Source organism: Clarias gariepinus, chromosome 6, assembly GCF_024256425.1.
Source record: "Clarias gariepinus isolate MV-2021 ecotype Netherlands chromosome 6, CGAR_prim_01v2, whole genome shotgun sequence".
NCBI lineage: Eukaryota > Metazoa > Chordata > Actinopteri > Siluriformes > Clariidae > Clarias > Clarias gariepinus.
The window spans coordinates 22,280,189-22,306,181 of NC_071105.1; the positions used below are offsets into that span (position 1 = coordinate 22,280,189).

Consider the following 25,993-nt stretch of genomic DNA (forward strand, 5'->3'; position numbering starts at 1 on the left):
CTCTTTAAAAACAAACAAACAAACAAACATAGTCTTATGTACAATAGTTTGCAAAGTACAGTATAATAATATGCCAAATTACTGTACTGATTTTTTACAAGTTTACACAAACTTAAAAGATGCTAATGCATTACATTTGACCTTAAAGAACAGGAATTATAGAATAGTATTTGCAAAAGTTTGGACACCCCACTAAGTGTTTTTTTGTAGCCAGGTAGGAGTATTTTGGTTCTTGTTTTAGAGGTAATTGGTGTTAATATTCAATTTTCTTTTATTTTCAGTATGCCATTTATACTAAAAAAAAAAATCTAGTTTTGGCCATAGTGGATAGACCCAATATTTATTTTACACTATGTTTAAGTCAGAGAAAGCCATTCCAAATGGTTAATCTTGCAATACTGGAAATTGGTCATATAATATTTTATGGTATGTTTTGGGTCCTTGGTCCTGTTCTTGAATCCACTCCTGTGCCATGTTTGTCTGTGACTCTGGGTGCCACACATCCCAAAGAATAACATATCCACCCTGAATGCCTAACAGATGGCAATATGTTCTTTTCATCAAAATACTCACCACTCTTCTGTAAATTCTGGCTGCCTCAGATCCCAGATGTCTTTTTATGTAATCCCAAACAGACTCAACGATGTTGAGATTAGAGCTCTGTGGGAGCAAAACCATCACTTTTAGGACTTCTTGATCTTTACACTGAAGATAGTTCATAATGACATTGGCTGTGTGTTTTGGGTCATTGTCCTGCTGCAAAATTAATTTGGGGCCAATCAGACACATCGCTGTACTACATGGTGGATAAGCATCTGCCTGTATTCCGCAGCACTGAGGACACCATTAATCCTGACCAAATATCAACAACTCCATTTTGCAGAAATGTAGGACTTGCAATGAACCTTCAACGTGCATCACTGTTGTCTTCATTATTCTACTAGCCATTAGGTCTGCAACTGAAGCCGCAGAAAGAGCCACAAGATGGCTTTGGATTAAGAGGGCTGACCCGTGGATAAATGCTGCTGGGACACAGGCCGGAGTCTGATCAACTCTGGTTGGGTCGCCTGGGTGAGGGTGTCTGATGTTGAAAGACCCGAAACACCCAGTGACCCCAGGTTACATCACTGATGATGTGTCCAAGCGCATCAGCAAGATGTATCTTTCACCTGTCAATCTGGTTTAGCCAGTGACGCTCAGGAACAGACTGGGTGGCAACCAGGGACAGTCTGGTGACAACTGGAGAGACAGTTGACAGCTCGGAAAGACGACAACCGGGGCAGGGAGGGTTAGCACCCCAACCTGCGTCTTCCGTGAGGAAGAAACCCAAGCGTGCTACGGAAAAGCCTTCTGAGATATACCCCCAGGGGAGCCCGAGAGGGGGGGAGAATGAGAGCCCCATTCGGACTGACCACACGGCATTGACATACGGCAATGGAAATTTGACTACGAATGCACAATGCATCTGCGGAAAAGTGTGTAAGAACTCGCGTGGCCTTAAGATACATCTGGCCAGAATGAAGTGTGGGGACCAGAGGAGCACACTGCAACGCACAGGACCTAGTCCTGGTGAGACGCAGGAGGGGCCAGGCCAGGAAGCACCCCACAGTGCCCAGCCCCTCCGAGCAGTAAAGCCTCTGTACCCGTGCAGGTCATTCCATCAGAAGCAGATCAAGTGGCCTTCAGCCAACAGCCAGGCAGCATGGGCACAGTTTGACACAGATGTGAGCCAGATCCTGGAAGCCACCGCTAAGGGAGAAGTGGACAGGCGCCTCAAGACCATGACATCCATCATAGTCAGCTACGCAGTAGAGAGGTTTCCCGAAGGAAGAAGACTCAAAGGACATCAGTCAGTTTAGGATAATCTCGCTGCTAAGCGTCGAAGGCAAGATTTTCTTCAGAATCTTGTCAAGACGTCTAACTGAGTTCCTTCTGAAGAACAGTTATATAGACACCTCTGTTCAGAAGGGTGGGATTCCTGGAGTGCCTGGATGCCTGGAACATACAGGAGTGGTTACACTACTCATCAGAGAGGCTCGTGAAGGGAAAGGAGACTTAACCGTACTGTGGCTGGACCTAGCCAATGCGTATGGCTCCATACCTCACAAGCTGGTTGAGGTCGCCCTCTTGCGACATCATCCCACTAAAGTCAAAGATCTTATCCTGGACTATTACAGCAATTTCAGGCTAAGAGTCACTGCTGGGTCAGGCACATCGGACTGGCATCGACTTAAGAAGGGCATAATAACAGGCTGTACAATCTCAGTCATCCTTTTTGCACTCGCCATGAACATGATAGTCAAGTCAGCAGAGGTGGAGTGTAGGGGACCCCAGACAAAATCTGGAGTACACCAGCCCCCTATAAGAGCGTTCATGGATGACCTAACTGTCACCACCACATCTGTCCCGGGCTGCAGATGGATTCTGCAAGGGCTGGAGAAGCTCATCACATGGGCAAGGATGAGCTTTAAGCCAGCAAAATCAAGATCTCTGGTGCTCAAGAAGGGGAAGGTGACAGATAGGTACAGCTTCTCGCTGGCTGGAACCACTATCCCGTCTATTACGAAACAGCCAGTCAAGAGCCTAGGGAAGCAATAGCAGCCTCAAGGACACTGCATCCATTCAGAGAACCAGCAAGGAGCTGGGGGGCTGGTTGAGATGTGTTGACAGATCTGGCCTGCCAGGGAGATTCAAGGCTTGGATTTATCAACATTCCATTCTGCCCCGCATCCTGTGGCCGCTGCTAGTGTACGCAGTACCCATGACGACTGTAGAGGCCATGGAGAGAAAGATCAGCAGTTACTTGCAAAGATGGCTTGGCCTACCCCGAAGCCTGAGCAGCGCTGCCCTGTATGGCAGTAGTAACATCCTGCAGCTTCCGTTCAGTGGACTCACTGAAGAGTTCATGGTAACCAGGACTCGGGAAGCCCTGCAATACAGGGAATCCAGGGATGGAAAAGTGGCATCGGCTGGCATCCAGGTGAAGACAGGTCGGAAATGGAGGGCCGATGAGGCTCTGGAAGTGGCCGAGTCGCGACTGAGGCAGAAGGTACTTGTCGGGTCCATTGCCTCAAGGTGCGCAGGAATTGGATATTTTCCATCAACCAGGGTGGACAATGCCCAAGGTAAACAGCGGCAGCGCCTCATTCAGGAGGAAGTGAGGGCAGGTGTGGAGGAAGAACGAGCCAGCAGGGTGGCGGGAATGGGGCAACAAGGAGCATGGACTAAATGGGAGAATGTTCTTCAGCGGAAGATCACCTGACCCAACATTTGGAGAGCAGACTCCCTCAACATCAGGTTCCTAGTCCAAGCTGTTTATGACGTCCTACCAACTCCATCCAACCTCCATGTCTGGGGCAAAGCAGAGACACCATCCTGCACTCAGTGTCCAGGACGGGGGTCCCTGGAACACCTCCTCAGCAGCTGCCAAAAGGCCTTGGAGAGGGGCGTTATTGCTGGCGCCACGACCAGGTGCTAAAGGCGGTTGCTGAGAGCATAGCCAAGGCCATTAACATCACCAAGGACCACAGCAAGCCTAAGACCATCAGGTTTCACAGAGCTGGAGAGAAGCCCAATATCACAGCAGGACTGGCAGCTGGAAGTGGATCTGGGCAAACAGCTGAAGATCCCATCAAGGATAACATCTACACGGCTCCAACCAGATATGATCATTGTTTCTAATTCCACCAAGCAGTTAATCATTTTGGAACTCACAGTTCCCTGGGAAGAACGCATGAAGGAGGGAAATGAGAGGAAGCGTGCCAAGTACCAGGAGCTAGTGGAGGAATGCAGGAGCCAAGGCTGGAAGACCTACTGTGAACCCCTGGAGGTGGGATGCTGAGGATTTGCAGGGCGGTCCCTCTGCAAAGTGCTCACCATGCTAGGCCTCACTAGTGAGGCAAAGAGGAAAGCCATTAGGTCTGCAACTGAAGCCGCAGAAAGAGCCACAAGATGGCTTTGGGTTAAGAGGGCTGACCCATGGATAAATGCTGCTGGGACACAGGCCGGAGTCTGATTAACTCTGGTTGGGTCGCCTGGGTGAGGGTGTCTGATGTTGAAAGACCCGAAACACCCAGTGACCCCAGGTTACATCACTGATGATGTGTCCAAGCGCATCAGCAAGATGTATCTTTCACCTACTCATTGTACATTTAGCCCTTCAGCAGACAACTTGCTTCCTGCTACAGACAAACATTTCAGGCTAATCAGGCTAAACAGAAAAAAAAGTATTCAATTTGCAAGAGGGTATAAAAAAGGTCATGTGGTCTTGGAAAAAGGTCATGGTCAAGGTTTTTTCTACACTGGTGGTATGAGCATATTTCAAGATAAAAATGCTAGGATTCATTTGTCTGAAATTGTGAAAGAAGTTTAGAGAGCAGGAGATGAGATTTTCATGAGTATATACTGTATATAAAATGGAACTGCATGGATATTATTTATAGCATCCTGCTGCCTTGTAGGCATCAGTAAAAATTTATTTTCAGATTTTCGTGTGAGTCAGAGAAGTTATTATCCTTTGATAATGATTAATGAATTCCTGAATATTGAATCCTAATGAATCAACTGAAGCTTAACTTAAAGTTTATTTCAGTGAAGTTAAATAAAGTAAAGTTCAGAGTGTTATGTGGTGGAGAGAGCGCATGGTGTTAGTGCGCTGGGTGATTGAATAGAGCTCTTATGCAAGGCGTCGGCAGGGAGGCTGTGTGTGTGATCTGCGGAAGTGCTTTGTGTAAACTTTCCGGGAAAGTTTACCGTTCGGAGATAACATGGGTTTAATAATAAAACTAAATGAACTGAAACACCAATGTAAATGCAAATCCCCTGCTTTCTCTAAACAGGGTTAATCCTTTTTCCTTTTTTTTTCAATTTTATCTTTTCAGTTTTTCTCTTTTTTCAGTTTTTTCTTTTTACTTTTCTTGTCAGTTTTATATTTTTTCTCTTCTTTTTTCAGTTTTATCTTCTCTTTTAATGTCAGTTGTATCTTTTTTCTTTTCTTTTCAGTCTTTCTTTTTCTTTTCTTTTCAATTTTATCTTTTTTTTCTCTTTTCTCCCTATATCAGAGGATCACTCCACAACCTGGTGCTTACTAAATGTCCACACATCTACTGCTTTAAAAAAAAAAAAAAAAAAAATTTATAGACATGCATCCAGGTGTTGTGCATTCTCCTTAATTGTCATCATGGAAGCGTTGCCTAGTGACAGCATGAGAGGGCGGCCGTGGGCCTGCCCGACTGGAAACCCATAGCGCAGTTGACCGTGGATTTGTGGATTTGCCTGTTACGAGACTGCTGTTTAAACCCCTATTCTGCAACTAAGACAGTGATCTACTGTGTGTTCTGATACCTTTCTATGGGAAACAGCAGTAACCTTCTCAACAATTTGCACTGCAGTATCGGCCTACACAGGCCACAGTTCAATCCTCATGTGCATTAGTGAACCTTGGTCATCCATGGCCCTGTCACTGGTTAATTGGTTTTCCTCCCCTGGACTACTTTTGGTAAGTCCTGACCACTGGAGACCAGTAACATCTTACAAAAGCTGCAGTGTAGTTCTCTAGTCATCACAATTCAGCTGTTGGTAGTCCATCAAAGCCTAATGATTGCCCATTTTTTCTCCTGCCAACACATCAACTTAAGGCACACAATATCTATTTGCTGCCCACCCACTTTCAGGCACCATTGTAATGAGATATCGTACTGTAGATACTATGACAAGGGCCAGATTGTAATGGCTAGATGACTGGGTCAAAGAAGCTCAATAAGTGCAGGTCTTGTGATATTTTCCTGGTCTCCAGTGGTCAGAACCTCCCAAAAGTAGTCCAAGTAAGGAAAACCGGTAAACTGACAACAGAGTCATGGGCACCCATGGCTCACTGATGCATATTGGGAGTAAAAGAAAAATTGATATAAACCTTGACACCAGCTTGCAGAAGACTGACCCCTCTCCAAGCTGTTTCCACTATCAGATGTTATTGTTAACATCACACAACATTGAACAAAACAGTGTTTACACTGTTTATTAATCAGGATCCTGTCCACAAAAGGCTTATTTATGCCTGTTTGTAGCAAAGGTTAGCGTGTCTGGTCTAATTTCACAGGAAAGGAAATGCAACACAACTTAAACTCAGAAAAAGTCAAAGAGCCCAAGTCTCCCTTCAAACTCCCTAGATCCCAAACCGATCGAGTAGGCAGGGGATGCTATGGAAAAACAAGTCTGATCCATGGAGGGTCTACCTCGTAACCCACAGCACTCAAAGGATGCTGCCACCATCATTGTACCACAACACATAACCAAAAATCTTGTTGGGATGCTTACATACAATTGTATTTTTTACAAATAAATCACTTAATGAGTATTATCAGCTCTTAATAAATCTCATAATTATTCAGTCATGCATGGTAACTTAATAGATTTAAACAAGATGATATTCTTGAGCTCATTTCCAGCCATCATTACAAAAACCTCATAATCACAAGTACTTAGAATGGATTGAACTGGAATATAATTGGTACAGTGGAAACTTGGTTTGTGAGTGTTTTGCAAGACAAGTAAATTTTTTAAATTAATTTTAAATTGTTATACGAGTGAGGGCTTGATATACAAGTACTGTAGTACGCATGCGCTTTGTCTGCTGAGCGTCACATGATCACAACTGAGCCAATAGTTCTTCTCTCTTTTGCGATGTGGAATTGTGGGTAATCATCTCCCATAGTCAGTCTCAGTGCACGTGCGACACTTGTGTAGTCAAATAAAAAAATTTTATTCGTCACATACACAGTTATACACAGTATGATATAAAATGAAATCCTTATACGACTGCTAATGAAAGAAGTTTTAAGAAAGTTTTAGTGTGAAGAAAGAGTAAGAGAAGTAAAAACTTTTAAATTTACATATATACAAGCAATAAGATAATGAAAATAAAATAGTAGAATAAAATAGAAATACACAAAATTTAAGAATATATAATAAAAAAAAATATATATATAGTAAAATAAAATATAGTTAAAATGTAATGTAGTGTAAAACTAGTTATTGTTCCAGTTATTGGCAGGATAATGTGCAGAATAATGTGCAAGGTTGCAGTTCAATTTCACAGTGTACTGTGCACAGTGTACAGTGTGCAAAATGTACAAATGCGCGAATGTTCCATGTGTGAATGTATGTGTGTAATGTGTGTGTCCTAGTACAAAGTTCGCAGGCCTGAGGTGTGCAAAATGTGCAAGCGTGAGAGTCCTTTGTGGTGTTGTGATTGAGAGCCCTTACAGCCTGCGGGAAGAAGCTCCTCGTCAGTCTCTCTGTGTTGGCCTTGGGAGCAGAAGCGCTTTCCTGAGCGCAACAGAGAGAACAGTCCATTGTTGGGATGGCTGAGGTCTTTAACTATCTTCCTGGCTTTGGTCCAGCACCGCTTGCTGTAGATCAATTGAAGGTCAAGGAGCTCGGTGCAGATGATGCGTTCAGCTGATCGCACCACCCTCTGTAGGGCTCACCTGTCCTGTATGGTGCTGTTCCCAAACCAGGTTGAGATGTTTACCATCAGGATCCTCTCTATGGTGCAAGAGTAGAAGTTCCTTAGCACCTTAGAGGGCAGTTTAAAGTCTCTTATGTAACATTGTGACCACATGTGTGTGTTCCCTAGTAAAGAAAAAAGTTTAAAAGGCTATAGCAGTGCGAGAGATGAATCTGTTTAAAGGAGTGATTCCATTAGTGTTTGTGTGTGTGTGAAAATCGTACACAGTAGCCCTCCTGCTTCTACTCTCTTCTAACACCAGTCAAGATTCTTTTAAAACGTAAAGTGCAGGTTAATTTCTTTTAATTTGACCTTATATTTTGTATTAATTATTTTTATATGAAAATGTTTAGGTCGTGGAACGAATCATCTGAGTTTCAATTATTTCTCATAGGGATTTCCTTTTGATATACGAGTATCTTCCTATACAAGGATGCTTTCGGAACAAATGATGCTCTCAATACAAGGTCTAACTGTATATTTAATACTGCTGTCCAGTAAAAACAAACAAAAAAAAAAAACATGAACAGTGCACTGCATAGAAATCTGCACATGACTGATACCAGTGAAGTCTAACACAATGTGTTGGGCTTATGATTTCTGTGAGCAGATATCTTAATGAACGCCATGAGCAGGCTAAGCAGGACATGAAAAGGCTGGAAGAAACTGTAGTGAGTATTCAGCTTTTAGCACATAAGCCTGAAACGTAAATCATGAAACTATAGTAATTCTGACTATCACTTCCTCCCCTACCCCAACTCCCTACCAAGGCTTGTGAACTCCAAAGCTTGCACAACCTGAGGAAGCTTTTTGTTCAAGACCTCACTGCTCGAGTTAAACGAGTAAGTACGAAGAAATATGAAATGACATGTTGGTTGCACCACTAAAATCCTCTTCAAAATAGTGATATCTGTATGGTTACTGCAGAGCTCTGAAATGGAACTCGATGATAGCGGAGAGCTTTCTACCCAGAAGCAGAAGATTTCTTTTCTTGAGAACAATTTGGAACAGCTTACAAAAGTACACAAACAGGTCAGTGTAACAAAAATGAGTTTGCTGAAGGTATTATTACATGATGTAGGGAAGGCATTCTCAATTAATTCTTATTTCCGCAAGAGTGATTTTTTTTATTTGTCTTTTACTCTCTGTCTCTCAGTTGATTCGTGATAATGCAGATCTGCGTTGTGAACTTCCTAAACTGGAGAAACGTCTCCGTTCTACAGCTGATCGAGTTCGCGCACTGGAGGGTGCACTAAAAGAAGCCAAAGAGGGTGCCATGAAAGACCGACATCGCTACCAGCAAGAAGTTGAACGCATTAGAGAGGTCATGAGAACCAAGAACTTCTTCCATCGCCCTAATGCTGCACTGATTGGTCAGTTGATATGAACAAAGCACCCATCAATCTGTTTAATAACTTAGGTTTAAGATAAGCTGACAATTAAAATTTACAGATGTAAATGCTATATTTACAGCAAATTTGCCAGGTTATCCAAAAAAGATACATGCAGATGTGTAATACTGTAATACCTCTTTAAATGATAAGTCTAGCAAAAATAATAATAATAATTGCACAATATAATTTTTCTGATTTTGTTTGGAATAAAGACAGGCCAATAGGATGTGCATACAGTACCTAACCAATCATACCCATGTACTTGCTGAAGCCTTTGCGCTAGATTTTGGTTCCTGGTTATGTGGGTTTTTCTCCTTGAGCCACAAGTGCATTAGTGAGGTCAGACAGTGGTGTCAGGTGAGGAGGCCTGGAATGGAGTCACCATTCCATTTCATCCCAAAGTTCTTCAGTGGGGTTGAGGGGCTGTTCCACACCCACCTTGGCAAACTATGTCTTCATAAACCTTGGTTTAGGCAGAGGGCCACTGTCATGCTGGAGCAGGCTTTGTTCCCCTTAGTTTCAGTAAAGGATAAAATGCATACAAAGAAATTGTAGAAATTGCTTCAATTCGTAGCAACAGGTTGAGGAAGACTGAAATAGAGGCGTGAACAGTCAGGTGTCCACATACTTTTGGCCATTTAGTATATATTTTTTAGTTTAAGTGCATGGTTCTTATTATTGTTAACATTTTGCATATTTTCTTTTCTTAGCCAAACCTGTTCGGCCTGGGCACTACCCTGCATACTCACCAGTCAATCACATGTTTGTGCGCACCAGTGATCCAAGAATCACATTTAGCAATGCACTGTTTCAGAGAGGCACTCAACCTCATACTAACACCAAATCGAATTACACGGACAAGTAAGTTATGCTAAAACTCTATATATGGATATACATATTATTTATTTTGATTGACAGTTTATGCAATTTGCCAATTGTAGAGCTCTTGAAGACAGACACAGCGCAGCAAATGAATCGCTAAACTGCACTCACAAACCCAACCCTGTCAATGGTAAATGACTCTATGATCTAAACTGCAGTTTCTGAGTTAAATTGATTACAGGTTACCTGTAGCAACTTCATTTCTATTTATAAATATTATGTGGTATTTATTCACAGGGAATTCCACAGATATCAATGACAACAGGTAGGTCTAAAGCATTACCTAAATACCTTAAGTGTTGTACACACAGCTTTCTGTTTTTGTACCTTACTGTTCTTCTCTGCCACGGGATTGTTCTGTCTTGCCCTAATAAAAAATCCGGCGATGACGTCTGATTCCTGCTATAGCGTACCTCTTAGTGACTGTTCGGTGTGTAGCAGTGATGGGACCAGCAGTGCTCCTCCTGACCAGAGCAAACAGCAAGAACAGGAACAAGCGACCAGCTAATCACCTAGAAAATGTACCAACTAAGGTACACAAAATACACAAGAAGCACAAAGGATACAGATATACTGTAATTTAAACAACACTCTTAACTTGGTAGTATTCAGTAAACAATATTCCATTTATTACTGAATCTTGTTCCAACATTTAGGTATGTTATAATTTATTGCCATGGGATCATTAGGAAAATGAATGCTTGTCTTTGTTATAGATAACATGTTGTATGTTCCTTTCTGTATACATGCATGTTGTTTGCAAAAGGTCTCTGCAGAAAAGTTTGCCTCGTTTCTATATTCTGCAAATACAATATAAAATAGCTTTTAATATTTACCAGCAGATGGTGCTGTTTTGTGTTTTGAAGATCCGCATTTGTGGTACTGTGGATACAGTATCGAACTCAAATACTGCAGAAGTCTCTTGAGATAATGAATAAAGCAAAAGGCATTATGATGTAAGATGGCAATTTTATCAAAAGGCAGTTGTCTGTATTTACAGTATGTTTTCTAAAGTTATATTAAGATGAAAAGTCACATGCCCAGGCACCATGGATGGTAGATCAGGCTAAAATCCTTTGACTATTAACTGGTAAATAAAGACCATTCGTTCACAGACGTTACTCAGTATGGGCCTTAAGTGTCCGTCTCTGTGTACTTGTTTTCTGATTAGCCTGTTAGAATGGGAGAACTTTGGAGGTCGTATACTAACTGTACATTCTGTACATAATAAAGATGTAAAGATAAATAATGGATATTTGTTGTGCTACAGGAGATTACTCTGGTACAAAATGTTTCATTTGGGTTTGAAATGTTTATTCAATGACGTTCAACTGAACGCAGTCATGAACAAGCAAATTTCTTGTGCTTTTTGTAATCTAAAGTTGTTTTTTGACAGAGAACTTTGGAGAATTGAAGTGTTTTTATGGGTGGGCATAATGTAGTTCAGACCTAGGGTCTGCATATATATATCTGCATATATATATATATATATATATATATTGCTAACTAATCTTTGAAGGGTGTTCAAGTCAAACTAAGACTTGTGATGAAATTTCTTGTGAATGAAGGCATAAAACTGACATTTACAGGAAAATTTAACTCTTAGACGCAGTAAAACATTTGTTTGGTTCATCCAATCCATGAATGACGATGCTGGTGGAGGCGGCTCGGGACCTACTGCAGTCGTTCCCATGAACATTCATCGAGAGGAATGCCTGATACTTTAAAATTGACAGATAACTAGACACCAACTTGTAAAAAAGAAGCATCTGTCTGTGAAAATTGTACACACAATCATTCACAAACATTTGCACATTTCAGGAACTCAGCTGGGTGTTATTGCCACATTCCCCGTACAATCCAGATCTCACTTCAAGCTGTTTCTACATGTTTGGGCTATTAAAGGAGTTCCTTGGAGGCCAGTGTTTCAGATGTGAAGCAGGCGGTCAGACCATGGCTTTGGCGTACTGAGAAAGCTTTCTACCTAGCTGGTATCTAAGCACTACTAATATTCTGGGATAAGTGCATTAGTGTAGCAGGAGATTATATAGAGAAATAAAGGTAGTTTTTGTTCTCATAACTGTGTTCTGGTATTCTGCAAAATCTAAAGGTCCGGTTTGACGTGAACACCCCTCGTACTGTAGTTGAGGAAAATTGCCTAATGTAATGCAAATGGAGATTTGTAAGCAAATATAAATTATATGTTTGAAGGTACTAATCCTTTTTGGCTTCACTTTTTGTGTATTTTTTCTGTGTATAAATTATAATGCATGCTGCACAACATGCATCTGTAGCAGATAAGGAGGCCCTACTCAGGAAATGTGTCAATAAAAAATATATCTCTAAATTTTAATTTCGACTGTTATTTGAAATTTGAAATAGCCCTGATTCTGACTCATGTCTTTTGCACTAAAGTTATCAAATGTATTATTCTTAATGCAAAATGAATTTTGACAATGAACATTGTGTCTGAATGCAAGCTCTCATTTCTACCTAAATCAGTCTCACCACTGCTGCATAAATTTATAATCCAATAATTCCCTATAACTTTACTATCTGGCAGTGAGTAAGCCCCTTGACAGTGAGAATGACACAAAAGCAGTATAAAGGAACAGAGTGCCTTAGACCAAACACAGAACCATGCTGATAATATACAGACTCAGAGGACACAAGCTGGCTGTCGAAATGGGACATACTGTAATAAATACAGACTTGGCATAAATGCATTTAACTTTTAATCCCTCTGTTTTAAATAAATCTCTGACTTATTTACAACCGTTACTATCCTTATTAGTATCAATATTAATTTCTGTTTTCAACATTACAATTATGCTATTCCTATTCTTAAAATCTTATTGCATTAGGTAAATGATTTTGTTAATAACTTCCTCTTTCAATACACAAGCAAACCTTAGATAGATAATGGTTATTAAAGGTGCCATAAAGAGAGAAAATGGCTCTAAAGTCCAAACATATTCAAAACTGACATTAACAGCAACAGCCGTACAGCATGACTGTTACGATTGTTGGAGGTGTTCTCTATTTGAAAAAAAAATTTCTTAACAGAGTACACAAAGGCAGTCCATGCATTGTTTCTGTTCCTGAAGACTCAGATAATTGTAGATAATACAATCAAGCCCTTGATTTCTTAAGGCCTTTTTGATAATTTCTAAAAACATTTGATAAGGAAGAGAAATCAGGAAGCAGAAAAAGTGGGAAAAGGTCTTTTGTGGTCACGAGTATAATGTACCTTTAGTAGCAAAGGTTACTAAAATGGGGTCGGGTTCTCAAACAGATCAATAAAAGAGGGAATATGTAGCGCCCACTGGGAGAGACTACAGCTGAGCCATCGTGTGGACCTGGGACACAGGACAAAGTTGAGGATAGGCAATCAAGGGCCAGACTTCTCAAAGACACACACATACATAAACACACCAGATAATCATGGTGTTCGGATAGAAGGATGTGGAGGTTTTGACCAAGAGGAAGAAGCTTATGTAAAGGTGAGTTTAAATATCTTTCTAAACTGCTTAGATGTAAGTAGATGTAAGTAAAGATTGTTTCAAATGTCTAAGAAAGATACTTTTACTCTTATCCAACAAATCAACATACATATTCTCTCTCTCTCTCTCTCTCTCTCTCTCTCTTTCACAACCTGAAAACCTAATATATTACATAGCCTTTGTAATAAGCAATTTTTGATAATAAATGCTCCTGTCATGCCATAGTCCAAAGTGAACTTAGGTATTAACATTCTTGCACTGCACATTTGAAACTCTGAAATTTACCTAAATTTATATACATGGCGAATTTATGTACCTAATGTAACAATGTACATTAAACAATAGCTTGATATAAGTCATAATTAAGAAAGTTTATCTACCTGGTGGTCTAAATATACTGTACATTGTATGTCAGATATATCTGACCATCACACCCACAAGTTCTTGTTCTAAATTTGAAACATTCCCTTTTAGGTTTAGTTCTCCCTTTGCCATTATAATATTATAATATAATATATATTATTATAACCTTGAATAGTCTGTGAAGGCTTTAGTAAGGCTAGTAAGGTCAGGCACTGTTGATGTCTGATGAGAAGGTGTGGTGTGCAGTCAATGTTCCAGTTTATCCTAAAGGTGTTTAGTAGGTTCTTCTACTCCAATCTTGGCAAACCATGTATTTAAGGACCTCAATTTGTGCACAGGCACATTTACATGCTGGGTCCTTTTTTTTAAGACTTTCTACAAAAATCTAGGCTTTCAAATTTGAAGCAATACTTGAGACTCACATGTGATGGTGATTAAGGTGACCATGAATTTTGAAGTTTCATAAAATGAAATAAGTGAAAGTTCAGTTGTAAGCTGCTTCATTCTTCAAATTATTTTTTAATACCCTGCATTTATAAGGTTCATCCTGTCTTTATAGAAAAAATTAAGCTAACGCTATAAATACTTACATGGCACTGAATACACACCGATTATACATAACATTAAAAACATTAACATATAAATATCTAAGTATTGGATTCCCGTTGTGCCACTGACACAGGTCGGGATCCCTGGAGTGTGACTCAGTAGGGCCCCTTGGGGTATGCTGGGACCAGGATATTAGAGACGGATACTTTGAGTACTGTGGGTTGTGGGGTTGGGCCTCTGTGGATCAGGCTTGTTTGTCCGATGTATTCCAAATTAGGATTGGGATCTGAGGAATTTGGAGTCTGGGTTTGGAGCCTTGGGCTAAATGCCTGCCGGGCGTCGTCCACAGTGGGCTGAGGCGCTTGGCTTTTCTGTGGAATCTGACTGGATGGGCTGGGCTTTGGTCTCCATGGGTATAGAGCCTTGGATGCCCATGATCCTGTCACCAGTTTACTGTTATATAATGGACGTATAATTGTACTGTAATTAATTATATTTCTCTATGACTTACTCCCACTTTTCATCTACTCAATAAAGTAAGTTGTCTCTCATTGTAACCCATTGATGTAGTTGGTTGTAAGTGATTGTTTTTCTATAAAAACAATAGGTTTATAGGTGTCCGTCCAGTCCGTCCAAAGCTGCTGCATAGTCACCCAGGCCCTCTAGGACTACAGCACCCTCCAACACCTTGTTCGTGCTCCTTCTGTTGACCAACTATCACCCCTCTGACCCAATCATCCACAGGAGAGCTCTGGTTAAAGAGAACAAGTGCAGTCTTGTAAAGACAAAGATGATAAATTGCACAAAATATCTATGTAGTTAAAAAATAAAATATATTAATGAGGCTATATACCACCAAAACAATTCTGGGTTTTTCTTGAACTTTAATATTGTTATGAACATTAAGCTCCTTAACTCCTGTGCAGTACCATGAAGCATAACATTAGCTAAATTCACCTCAGTAATGTCAGGGAGCCTCACACACAGGCCTCACATTTATAACGTTAACTGTCTAAAATACCCGTAAACTAACTGAAACCAAATTTATAAAAAACAAAAAATACTTTCCCAGAATAAAGAGTCCAAAAAATGACAATTGTCACGTCTTTAGTGCAGTTTGATAGCGTCAGTCGTTTATTTAGTCTTTCAGTTTATTGTGTCTTTCAAGAGCACCATGTTACCCGTTGTCTCAACAAATAGCACTGTAAGAAGTTGGGCCAACAATACAATATTAATTCATTCAACATTTATCCAGTTAAAGTTTTGCAGTGTACATCTGCCTGTTTTCTAAGGTTGTAATTTTGTAGATGCTGAGACATAATCTGGCACATAACTGCTTATAACTTCACTTATACTCACTTATAACATTTATTAGTTATTAGAATGAATTTATGATGCAGGTTTAACAGGCAAATACTGACAGACTGGCAAAGGTTCAATAATTTCTGTTCAGCCAGTTTTGAGTGGTGCTATGACAAAATCTGACTGGACAGACAAACATACAGAGAAAGTTTTCTGAGACTGGTTTCGTGTAATATAATGTATGAAACATCAAGATATAATTAAAATAGCGAGTTCTGACCAATGTACAGACAAAATCTTTTTTTTTTTTAATGATAATAATCGATGTTGGGTGGGACGATGGTGTAATGGTTAGCACTATCACCTTGCACCTCCAGGGTCTGCGTTAGATTCTCGGCCAGGCTCGATTTCCATGTCTGTGTGCATGGACTTTGTATGTTCTCCCCGTGCTTGGTGAGTTTCCTCCGGGATCAGTCCAAAGACATGCAGGTTAGATTAATTGGAGTTCCCAAAAATTGCCCATAGTGTGTGAATGAATGTGTGAGTGTGCGTGCCCTGCGATGGATGGGAACCCTGTCCAGGGAATACCCCATCTGTGCCCTAAGTCTCCTGGGATAGGCTCCAGGCCCCTGCGACCCTGAATACAGGATAAAAGATATAGATGATAAGTGATTGAGTAATAATCAATGTTAATGTGGGAATGTTATGTGGTGTTAATGTTTTGGCTGATCGGTGTCAAATGGCTGCGCAGTGCAGCAGGTAGTGTAGCTACTTCACAGCTCCAGAGTCCCTGGTTGTGATTTTGAGCTCTGTAGAGTTTTACATTTTCTCTCTATTGTTCACATGCGTTTCCTCCAAGTTGTCTGGTTTCCTTCTAGTGTCCAAATCATGCGTTCAGGTTGATTGTTTTTGGTATTTCTTTGTGAACCCTGCCACCTCCAGAGTGTTCCCAGAATGTAGTTAATAAACTAAAATAAATGAATTACTATAGAACATCTGCAATCCTGTATTAATTTATGTAAGGTACAATTACATCTTTTTATAGTATAGTTTATTGTTTCTATCTATCTATCTATCTATCTATCTATCTATCTATCTATCTATCTATCTATCTATCTATCTATCTGCCATGACATTAACACATGTATGGTATCAAAAACTATGATTAAACGTATGTAAGAATGAGTTGTCTATTAACAACACTTTATGTAGAATATTAAAATAAAATACAAGCAAGATTTAAACAGCAATAACACAGATTGAATGGCTAAGGGGTAAGATACTCTGTCACTGTCCTTTCTCTTTAATCTATATGTCAATATGATGTGCTGTCTCAGACACACAGTCAAACAGGACAAATCTATTTGTTATCTGGAAAAAAAAGCAATGTACACTAGCTAAGCTTAAACATATACTAAACATTGTTTACATTATGTGATAACCTAATCTTGACAACTGGGGACAATGACTCAGAATAACACCAAGGTAACCAGAGGTCAATGTAAATATACAGTGGGTACAAAAAGTATTCAGACCCCTTAAATTGTTCACTCTTTGTTATCTTGCAACCATTTGCTAAAATTATTTAAGTTAATTTTTTCCCTCATTAATGTACACACAGCACCCCATATTGACAGAAAAATAGATTTCTTAAAAAAAGAAAAACTGAAATATCACATGGGCCTAAGTTTTCAGACCCTTTGCTCAGTATTTAGTAAAAGCACCCCTTTGATCTAATAAAGCCATAAGTCTTTTTGGGAAAGATGCACCTGGATTTGGGGATCCTCTGCCATTCCACCTTGCAGATCCTCTCCAGTTCTGTCAGGTTAGATGGTAAACGTTGGTGGACAGCCATTTTAGGTCCCACCAGAGATGCTCAATTGGGTTTAAGTTAGGGCTCTGGCTGGGCCATTCAAGGACAGTTACAGAGTTGTTGTGAAGCTGTGTGCTTAGGGTCATCGTCTTGTCTAGTCTGAGGTCCTGAGCACTCTGGAGAAGGTTTTAATTTAGGATATCCCTGTACTTGGCCGCATTCATCTTTTTCTCAATTGCAACCAGTTATCCTAAAAACACAGTATGATGCTGCCACCACCATGCTTCACTGTTGGGACTGTATTGGACAGATAATGAGCAGTGCCTGGTTTTCTCCACACATGTATCCCTATGTGATATTTAAGTTTTTTTTTTTTATAAATCTGCAAAAATTTCAACAATTCTGTGTTTTTAAGAATTAACTTAAATGATTTTAGCAAATGGCTGCAATATAACAAAGAGTGAAAAATTTAAGGGCGTCTGAATACTTTCCGTACCCAGTGTATGTAAATAAATATATGCTGCAGGGTCAACCCACATTTGCACAGACTTTTTTTTTTTTACCTTACTTTTATATGTTTTTTTTTGTATGATGGTAATGAAAATACATTTGCCAGTTTTTTTCTTTTGCTCCCCAGATGCAGTTCAGATCAAACTGAAGCATTTCGGAATTAGAATAACCATGGCAGCTAGCAAGACAAGCAGTAATGTGGTGCATCGTGCCAGTAGCTTGGCATCCCATAGTAATCCTTCTCCAACAGAGAAACGGTCTGTCAGACAGGGTGAGTATTAATCACACTCATACAGTATTTCACTTATTAGAAAATATAAACATAACTGTATTATTATGGTAAAGTGTTTTTTATAAATAATAGTCAGTAAGCAGAAAGTTTTGTGACTGTTTGTAGGTACCAAACACCCAGAGCAGACTTTGGAAAATATGCTTCAATGGACAAGTAATTTAGAGGTAAGAGAGGTTTGTATAAGTCAGGAGATCATAAAAACCTGTCAGTTAGTATACACCCTTACAGTTCTTGGTGCCCCTTATCAGCTTCAAAAGCTGTGTCCTCGGAACACGCGCTGATATATCACTCTTCCCTAAACAGCGAATAAAAGCAGAGGTCATTGAGCAAGTAAACGCTCAGATGAGTGAAGTGTTGGACAAAGTGCTTACAGACAAATTGCAATCATTCTCCAAAGGTGCACATTCAAATGCAGTTGACAATACACACCAAAAGTCTGATGGAAAAGCTAGGAGGTAAACTCATACAATGTAATTATGATTTTTCAATAGCAATGCAAAAATAAATAAATTAATAAATCCATTAAATTATTTTTTTTTTATTTTAGACATAGAATGGAGGATGGAAAGGTGTTTGTGGCCAGGCAGTCCATACTTGAGTAAGTGTGAATAAAAATGTATACTATATGACCATATGTCAGACGTACAGTTCATAATTCATACATCAATTGAAAACATCTGTACTAAAGTGTTATTAAAAATATTCTTTCCTTAGCGAACTTTTTGAGATCAGTCACATCCAGACCATTTATCACATGTTCGTTGCTGCTCTCTTCCTCTTCATCATCAGCACATTGGCAGTCGACTACATTGACCAGGGCAGGTTGGTTTGGCATATCTATACCTTGACATTTCTTTATTATCAAAACACAGTGCAAACACTTTAATTGCATATACTGTTTCTTTATTTCAGGCTGGTTCTAGACTTTGACTTATTCTTCTATGCCTTTGGTCAGCTGGGCACTGTCATATGGGCCTGGCTTGTCATGTTCATTTACACCCTGTTTGGACCATACTTTATTCTGAGCCAGTGGAGGGAACTGCACACTCACTCCCAATGGAAGATGCCAGTATCAATAGTAACATCTTTGGTTCTGTTGGCAACTCAAATGAGTGTGCTGGGGTATTTTCCTATGTATATTGTCCTGCATTATCAGTTGCCCCCAGCATCACGCCTTATCATTGTCCTTGAACAGGTATTTTGAGAACACAATGATCACAATTGTCATGCTCTTATTTATATGTGACTCAGCTCTGTGACGTAACAAGGATAGATGTTTGTGCAACCTCATTTGTGAAATGATCAAATGGTTACCCAGCCATTTACTGCTGATATTAGGTTAATGAAAAAAGTTTAAATTTCCAATATATTATTCAGTATTCTCCACAATACAGATAACCCAAGCACCCACAGAAAATAAAAAATTCATGTTTAGTTAAAGAACATGTACAGTACGTCCTTGTGCATAGTGCAATTCAAAATATAATTGGTCCAATCAGCGAAGAGGATCCAAAGAGAATCAATGATTACAGTAGAGTTCAGAAGGTGAACAGAAAAAGATAAGGAAAAACTCTTTGAGAGAAACTTAAGCTTTTAGAGAGAATTATAAATATAGTATATAGTCATATTGGGGAATGGAAAGATAATTGAGATAAGCAATGAGTCAAAAGATAATCATAATCAGAGCAAAAGATACAAGGTCTATAAAAGTTATTCACTCTGTCAGGGAATACTGTGCTTAATAAGTGCTTACTGACAGGAGAAACCTATCAGATTTTCAAATAGACTTAAAAGTATATAGTTCTTTCTGACAACACAGTGGTTTGAGATTAAAAAAAAATGTGACAACAGATCAAATGTTTAGCTTTTATTAGCTGATTTTTACATATAAATCTATTAAATAACTTAGAAGGTGGTACTTTTGGTAACAGACTACTCAATCTGTAGGAAAGCGAGGTATTGGAATAAGCATCCTACTACTATAAGGACATCATCAATAAAGATTAGTGATCCTGTTTCAAAAGCAGCCATGCAAGCTCCAGCCATGCCATTACCACAACTGCACTCAGTTTGCTTGAATCGGATCTACCAAGAAATTATCTACTTATGACCCAAAACATTTTGCCCCCATGTTCTAATGTTTTTGATCACTTAAAAAAGGATGGTGCCACCATGTTTTAAGGGTTTCATCTAGACATCTAGAAGAAAATATAAAATATAAGTGAAATATAAAGTTCTGAAAAACTATAAAAATCATAGTCTATCCGTATTTAAGGTGTATCCATACGCTTTGAGACACATTAGCGTGCATGTTGAATTATTCCATAGTGCTGTACAAAATTGCAAATATTGGTATTTAGGAACATGTATTTAGGAACTTGGTCATGGTGTAATAATTACATTAGTTAGATAATGTTTGTTGAAGACTTGGATAAAATCTGACCTTATTGGATGCTTTATACCAGATACGATTCCTGATGAAGAGCTATTCCTTTATTCGCGAAACAGTGGTGGCAGCCCTAAGATCCAAACCAAAAAAAGGTAATACTGCTTAACCTGCATGCTAACCACCCTAAGCACACCTTGTAGTTAATTAAGTCTTCTGGAACCCTCAGATGTCCTCTGATTCCAACATGCTAGGAGCAAGCCTTTAAAAGCACCGAACACTTAGTCTAGAAGAATTTGGTGGACGTACAGAAACAAAAATTAAACCCCTTGTAGATGAGATTGCCACCTCACAGGGTGTCTGGTTAAATCATGGGCTTGGATTGGTATCTGTGCAGAATTTTGTATGTTTGTACTGTATCTCTGTGGCAATCTTCCACATCCGCATGGACAGTATTGAGTATTTGATTGTTGGTAAATTAGTGATTTTTGTGAGAGAGCAGGTGTGTGCATTGTGTCCTGTAATCACATCCCGTCCAGCTTGTATTTCTGTGTAGCATACCCAGGATAGGCTTCAAGGTTACAAGGACCAAGGACCCTGACAAGCATAAATTACTGTAAAGAACTGAAACTCTGAATGTATACAGTGCTTAAGAATTATGTAGGATTAAACATACAGCAATACATCTGACCAATCCTCAAAATATGGGCTTTAAAAATACTGTGTTGGGATTAAATCATGCTGAAAATCTAAATGTTTTTATGTGTATGTTCCAGATGAAGCTGCCACATTCCCTACTCTTTCCAGCTATCTGTACTTCCTGTTTTGCCCAACTCTGATCTACAGAGAAACGTATCCTCGGTAGTTATCCCTCACATTTGTTTATCATTATATCAGTCTGCTTACTTCTCAAAGGCCACTGGCATTATGGATAATATCAGACAAATTCAATATGTTTAATGGTTTTCATTTTTAGAAACCCTTATATCAGATGGAAATATGTGGCGAGGAACTTTGCAATGGTGACACAGTTTCAGATTTTACTGATATCAGTCATGTTACATTAAAGCTGACTTTATTTATATATTTTGTGATTAAATAATATATTTTATTCTTTCAAACCATTCTGCTGTAGATTCTGGGGAGTACGTTTTACCTCTACTTTATCCTGGTACGTCTGTGTATCCCTGTGTATAAGAATGAGAGCAATCAGCCTTTCAGCCGACGCACTCTGGTTCTGGCTGTGTTTCACTCAACCTTGCCAGGTATGTACTGTACCATAGACCTTTGACCCACACACACACACACACACACACACACATACACACACACACAAAATTTTTTTATAACTTGTAATAACTGCACAAAGCTGACGACCCAAACCAAACATTTACCAAACAATTGTATTCATCTTCCTTCTTTCTGAAGTCAAAATGCCTTACAGTAAGTCTAAAGCCTTCCATTTTTTCCCCAAATGATGTGTTGGCAGTGTGTTTTGGCTCAGTGTCTTGCTGCATGATGAAGTTCCTCCCAATTGAATTGGATGCATTTTTCTGTAAACCTGCAGAGATAATGTTTCTGTAGATGTCTAAAATTATTCTCCTGCCACCACAACGAGTTACATCATCACTAAAGATTAATGAGCCTGTTCCAGAAACAGCCATGGAAGTCTTGGATCATGATAAAACTCTATTTCTCCACACTTTGGCTTTTCCATCACTGTTAATCTTGGTCCCTTTTGTGGCTTGTCTCTGTATTTTTTGTAAATTGCAAGCTAGTCTTTTGACTGCTAATAGGTGTTAGTTCTGCTTTTTAAAAGGTGGGATGTGATACGACCACCACTGTGTTGTGAGGTTTGTTGGTGATGTCACTCACAGGGTCTATCTTCGCAGCTCCCATTTCTATCCTACAGCTGCTTTTGGTTTCTTGGCCAACCTGTTCGATGTCAGGAAATAAAAGCTGAAATTGAACTCAAATTTATCCTGTAATCTTAAACACAAAAGTCTTCAGTCTAAAGCAAAACAAAGGAATTAGTATTGCTGTCCAAATGTGCCTATATATTCTGCTTATTTTTATTCAAGTAAAAAAACATAAATAATCCTTGTATTATGTAATTGTATTAGATTTATTGTATTATTGTATAATTGTATTATTAATCCTTGTAAATGTAATTTGTATTAGAGTGCTACACTGTATACATGCTACAAAGCGCTGTAAATATATTTAACAATATTTTCAAAATATAAAAACAGGAGGGTGCGCATACAAAAGAGTCACACACTTTAATATTTTGTTTGGCCACATGTACTGTGGTTTTGATTGCATTTACAGTTGCAACTTAAGATCAGAACTTGTACAGTGGGCGCTATTCATGTTGTTTCATCGCTTTATGTGCTTCCCTTCTTACCCCTTTAATTCTTTTTTTCCCATTTCCATTTCTTTTAAGTCCAGTCTTTATACTCCCTCTGAAATGCAACCTTTGATGCCAGGCAGTGTGCTGTATTTCTGCTCTTTAGGGTCTCTACCTTTCTGCCACACATTTACACGAGTAAGTGGGTAGAAATACTGTATGCACAGAGGAGTCATACATAAAAGAGATAAAATAGAACTGTTTAGACTGTTCCACAAAATATTAAGCAAGATATCTGTGTGTGTTTGTGGGACTGTTTGCACACACTTGTCCAAAGTTCTGCAACAGAGTCTTATGAAAACAAATTATTGTGTGTCCTCTTGATAACGTTTTATTTATTAGTTTTTTGTATCCTGTCTTATACATTATAATGCATATTTATATCGCTTTTAAAATAAGTGCATGTGTTTGTGTTGTCTTTCTCAGGTATGCTAATACTCCTACTGGGATTTTTTGCTTTTCTTCATTGTTGGCTTAATGCCTTTGCTGAGATGCTGCGCTTTGCTGATCGGATGTTTTATAAAGTATGAAATCTCCTCCACTCTTAGACTTAATTATATACTGTATGTGTGGTGGTCTGGGAAAACCCATCTGTGTTGGTGCAGCTGAATTCTAACAAGATCTAAAAAATGCGGCTTAATTTTTTTAAGGTACCTTTCTGCAAAAGTCAGGCAATGAACCAATTTAACAAATGCATCAGTAATTGGAGTTTAAAGATACCTTGCTAGCTAAGTGTATTTTCCTCACAGAATGAACAAATTTATGACTTTGATCAGTTTAATGAATTCATTTCCCCCCTTTTTACATTTGTTGTAAATGGATTAATGCTGTAAACATACTTCTTGTTAAGATGCGTGCAAACATTTAGGATTTATATATACGGTATGTTTACTTAGTTCAGGAAAACCTGTGGATTTCATAGGTATGTGTAGAATGAAATGTCACAGTTTCACCATGTGAAGTTTTTTTTCCCCAAGTCACCAGAAATGTATAAAAAATCTGATTGTGTACATTCCAATAAAACAATCCCAATATCTCTTTCCTTTCCTGTGATTAGGACTGGTGGAACTCTACCTCCTTTGCTAACTACTACCGCACCTGGAACGTTGTGGTGCATGACTGGCTCTATTATTATGCCTACCGGGATTTCCTCTGGGTAAGACACTTTATATCTTAAAAGTATCTGTAATTATCCCCTCTACATATTGTCTGTCCAAAGCTCTACATTAAAAAAACTAAATTCTGCTAATCTCTCTTATCCCCTCCCCATCATCTTTCTCTCAGTTATCGGGCCATCGTCTCCGTTCAGTAGCCACGCTGTCTGTGTTTGCGGTTTCGGCTTTTGTTCATGAATATGCCTTTACCATGGCCTTTGGCTTTTTCTACCCTGTGATGTTCTGTCTGTTTGCAATTATTGGAGGTAAGACATCACACAACAAAGTACCTCACAAATGTGCACTTCCCTTCCTGGGTTAAAGGAACTTTTTCCGTACCTCATAAATAACAGAGATTAAAACCTGTCTTACTATAACCCATACTTGACTATTTCAGTAACAGGTTAATACAGGTCACAGAAGTCCCCCAAAGTGTCTCGTTTAATGCTCCAGCTGAAACACTCCTCAGATAATGAATATTTAGTACCTCAAACTCCATCTGTTTCATTCCTTATCTGAACAACACTTCAGTGTGCTATACAAATGAGCTAATGGTGAAAAACACCCCACCAGAAAACAGCTTATGCGGTATCTTTTTGTATGGTGTCACAAAAGGGGTGTAATTAGCTTGTTTAAGACCAATATAAACATGGAAAAAGATTTTTTTTGTTTTGTTTTTTTGTACATGCACATTTGAGGCCCAATCGAAGATCTAAAATTAACTAAAAAGTGATTTGTGCATACAGTAATAGGTGAACGTTCAATACTTTTAAATGCAGCTTTTTGAGACATTTATATCAGTAAAAATAGCATATATCTACCATCACAGTGGTCTTCAACTTCACCCTCAATGACAAGCGCAAGAGTCCTGTTTGGAACATTATCATGTGGACCTGTCTGTTCATTGGCCAAGGTGTGCAGGTGTGCCTATATTGTCTGGAATGGTATGCTCAGATTCACTGCCCGCGCACTGGGGTAAGACACAATACCACTACCAGACTGACTGTTACAATTTAATGTTTACTGTATAGCAAATTTTTAGATCATATTAGTACGTTTTATGCCTGTTGTAAACAACATTTTTGTAAAACAAAACAAAAAAAGAAGCAGTTCTGTTATGGCCACTTGATGGTGCTGGAGGAGCAGATTGAATTTGATATCTGTGTGTGTGTGTGTGTGTGTGTGTGTTTCTCCACCATTCAGACAGGATTCTGGGAGTTGGTTACGCCAAGATCTTGGACATGTAGTTATAAAGGATAATGTTTAATGTTATCTATTGCTGTCACAGTATAATGCAACAGTGTTTTTTATATGATGGCTAGACAAAGGTAAAGCCAATATACAGCCTGTGTTTATCATCATCAGCATCATCATCATCATGCTACACAAAAGGTTTTTGGACACCTGATCATCACACCCATATCCTTTAGACTGTTATTGGAATATTGGAGTCACACATGTCTTCATTCTAGAAACATTTAAATATCCACTCAATCGTTGCTCTACATTTTATTGCATCATCCATAAACGTTCCCAAAATTCCCTGTAATTTTTAACCTGACCAGCAGTAGGAGTTATTGATTCAAGCAATATTTTGACATGCAGACAAGTTGCCACATGCAAAAGCAAAACCTATGTTGCTCTTACATCATCTTCAGTAAAAAAAAAAAAATCAATAAATCTGGTTTTGCATGTTTAAGAGTTAAAGCCGAAATGATGTAATTCCCCATAATTCACTTTTATAATACATTGCTGTAGTGCCACTGGGAAATGCAATCACTGTCCAATCACAGTTCTAAGCCAATTTTTAATTTTGTGGTTGTATAAGGACAAGGGAGAAGGGCCTGAAAGCATCATTTTCTGGGAGGTGTTGCTCTCCATATAAAAGAATTCTTCTATTTCTAGGCTTCTTGTTTCTTTATTCCTAC

At 39.0% G+C, this 25,993-nt stretch overlaps 2 protein-coding genes across 2 annotated transcripts in view; both read left to right on the top strand.

The window, feature by feature from the left end:
• kif5ab (kinesin family member 5A, b) overlaps window positions 1–10,717 on the top strand; it is a 42,102-nt gene extending 31,385 nt beyond the window's left edge. The window contains exons 22-29 of the mRNA XM_053498467.1: window positions 8,118–8,178; window positions 8,278–8,349; window positions 8,435–8,539; window positions 8,664–8,880; window positions 9,612–9,762; window positions 9,843–9,913; window positions 10,021–10,048; window positions 10,192–10,717. Coding sequence (XP_053354442.1) covers window positions 8,118–8,178; window positions 8,278–8,349; window positions 8,435–8,539; window positions 8,664–8,880; window positions 9,612–9,762; window positions 9,843–9,913; window positions 10,021–10,048; window positions 10,192–10,291 — 805 coding nt within the window. The 3' untranslated portion in view covers window positions 10,292–10,717. The remainder of the gene's footprint in view (window positions 1–8,117; window positions 8,179–8,277; window positions 8,350–8,434; window positions 8,540–8,663; window positions 8,881–9,611; window positions 9,763–9,842; window positions 9,914–10,020; window positions 10,049–10,191) is intronic.
• Window positions 10,718–13,070: 2,353 nt separating this feature from the next.
• soat2 (sterol O-acyltransferase 2) lies at window positions 13,071–25,963 on the top strand. Its single transcript, XM_053498908.1, has 16 exons — window positions 13,071–13,286; window positions 17,951–18,094; window positions 18,221–18,279; window positions 18,419–18,570; window positions 18,663–18,713; window positions 18,830–18,937; window positions 19,028–19,310; window positions 20,581–20,656; window positions 21,278–21,362; window positions 21,478–21,523; window positions 21,637–21,766; window positions 23,338–23,435; window positions 23,969–24,067; window positions 24,196–24,331; window positions 24,895–25,040; window positions 25,269–25,963. The coding sequence occupies exons 2-16, from the start codon at window positions 17,995–17,997 to the stop codon at window positions 25,323–25,325; spliced, it is 1,626 nt and encodes a 541-aa protein (XP_053354883.1). The 5' UTR covers window positions 13,071–13,286; window positions 17,951–17,994; the 3' UTR covers window positions 25,326–25,963.
• Window positions 25,964–25,993: the final 30 nt, after the last annotated feature.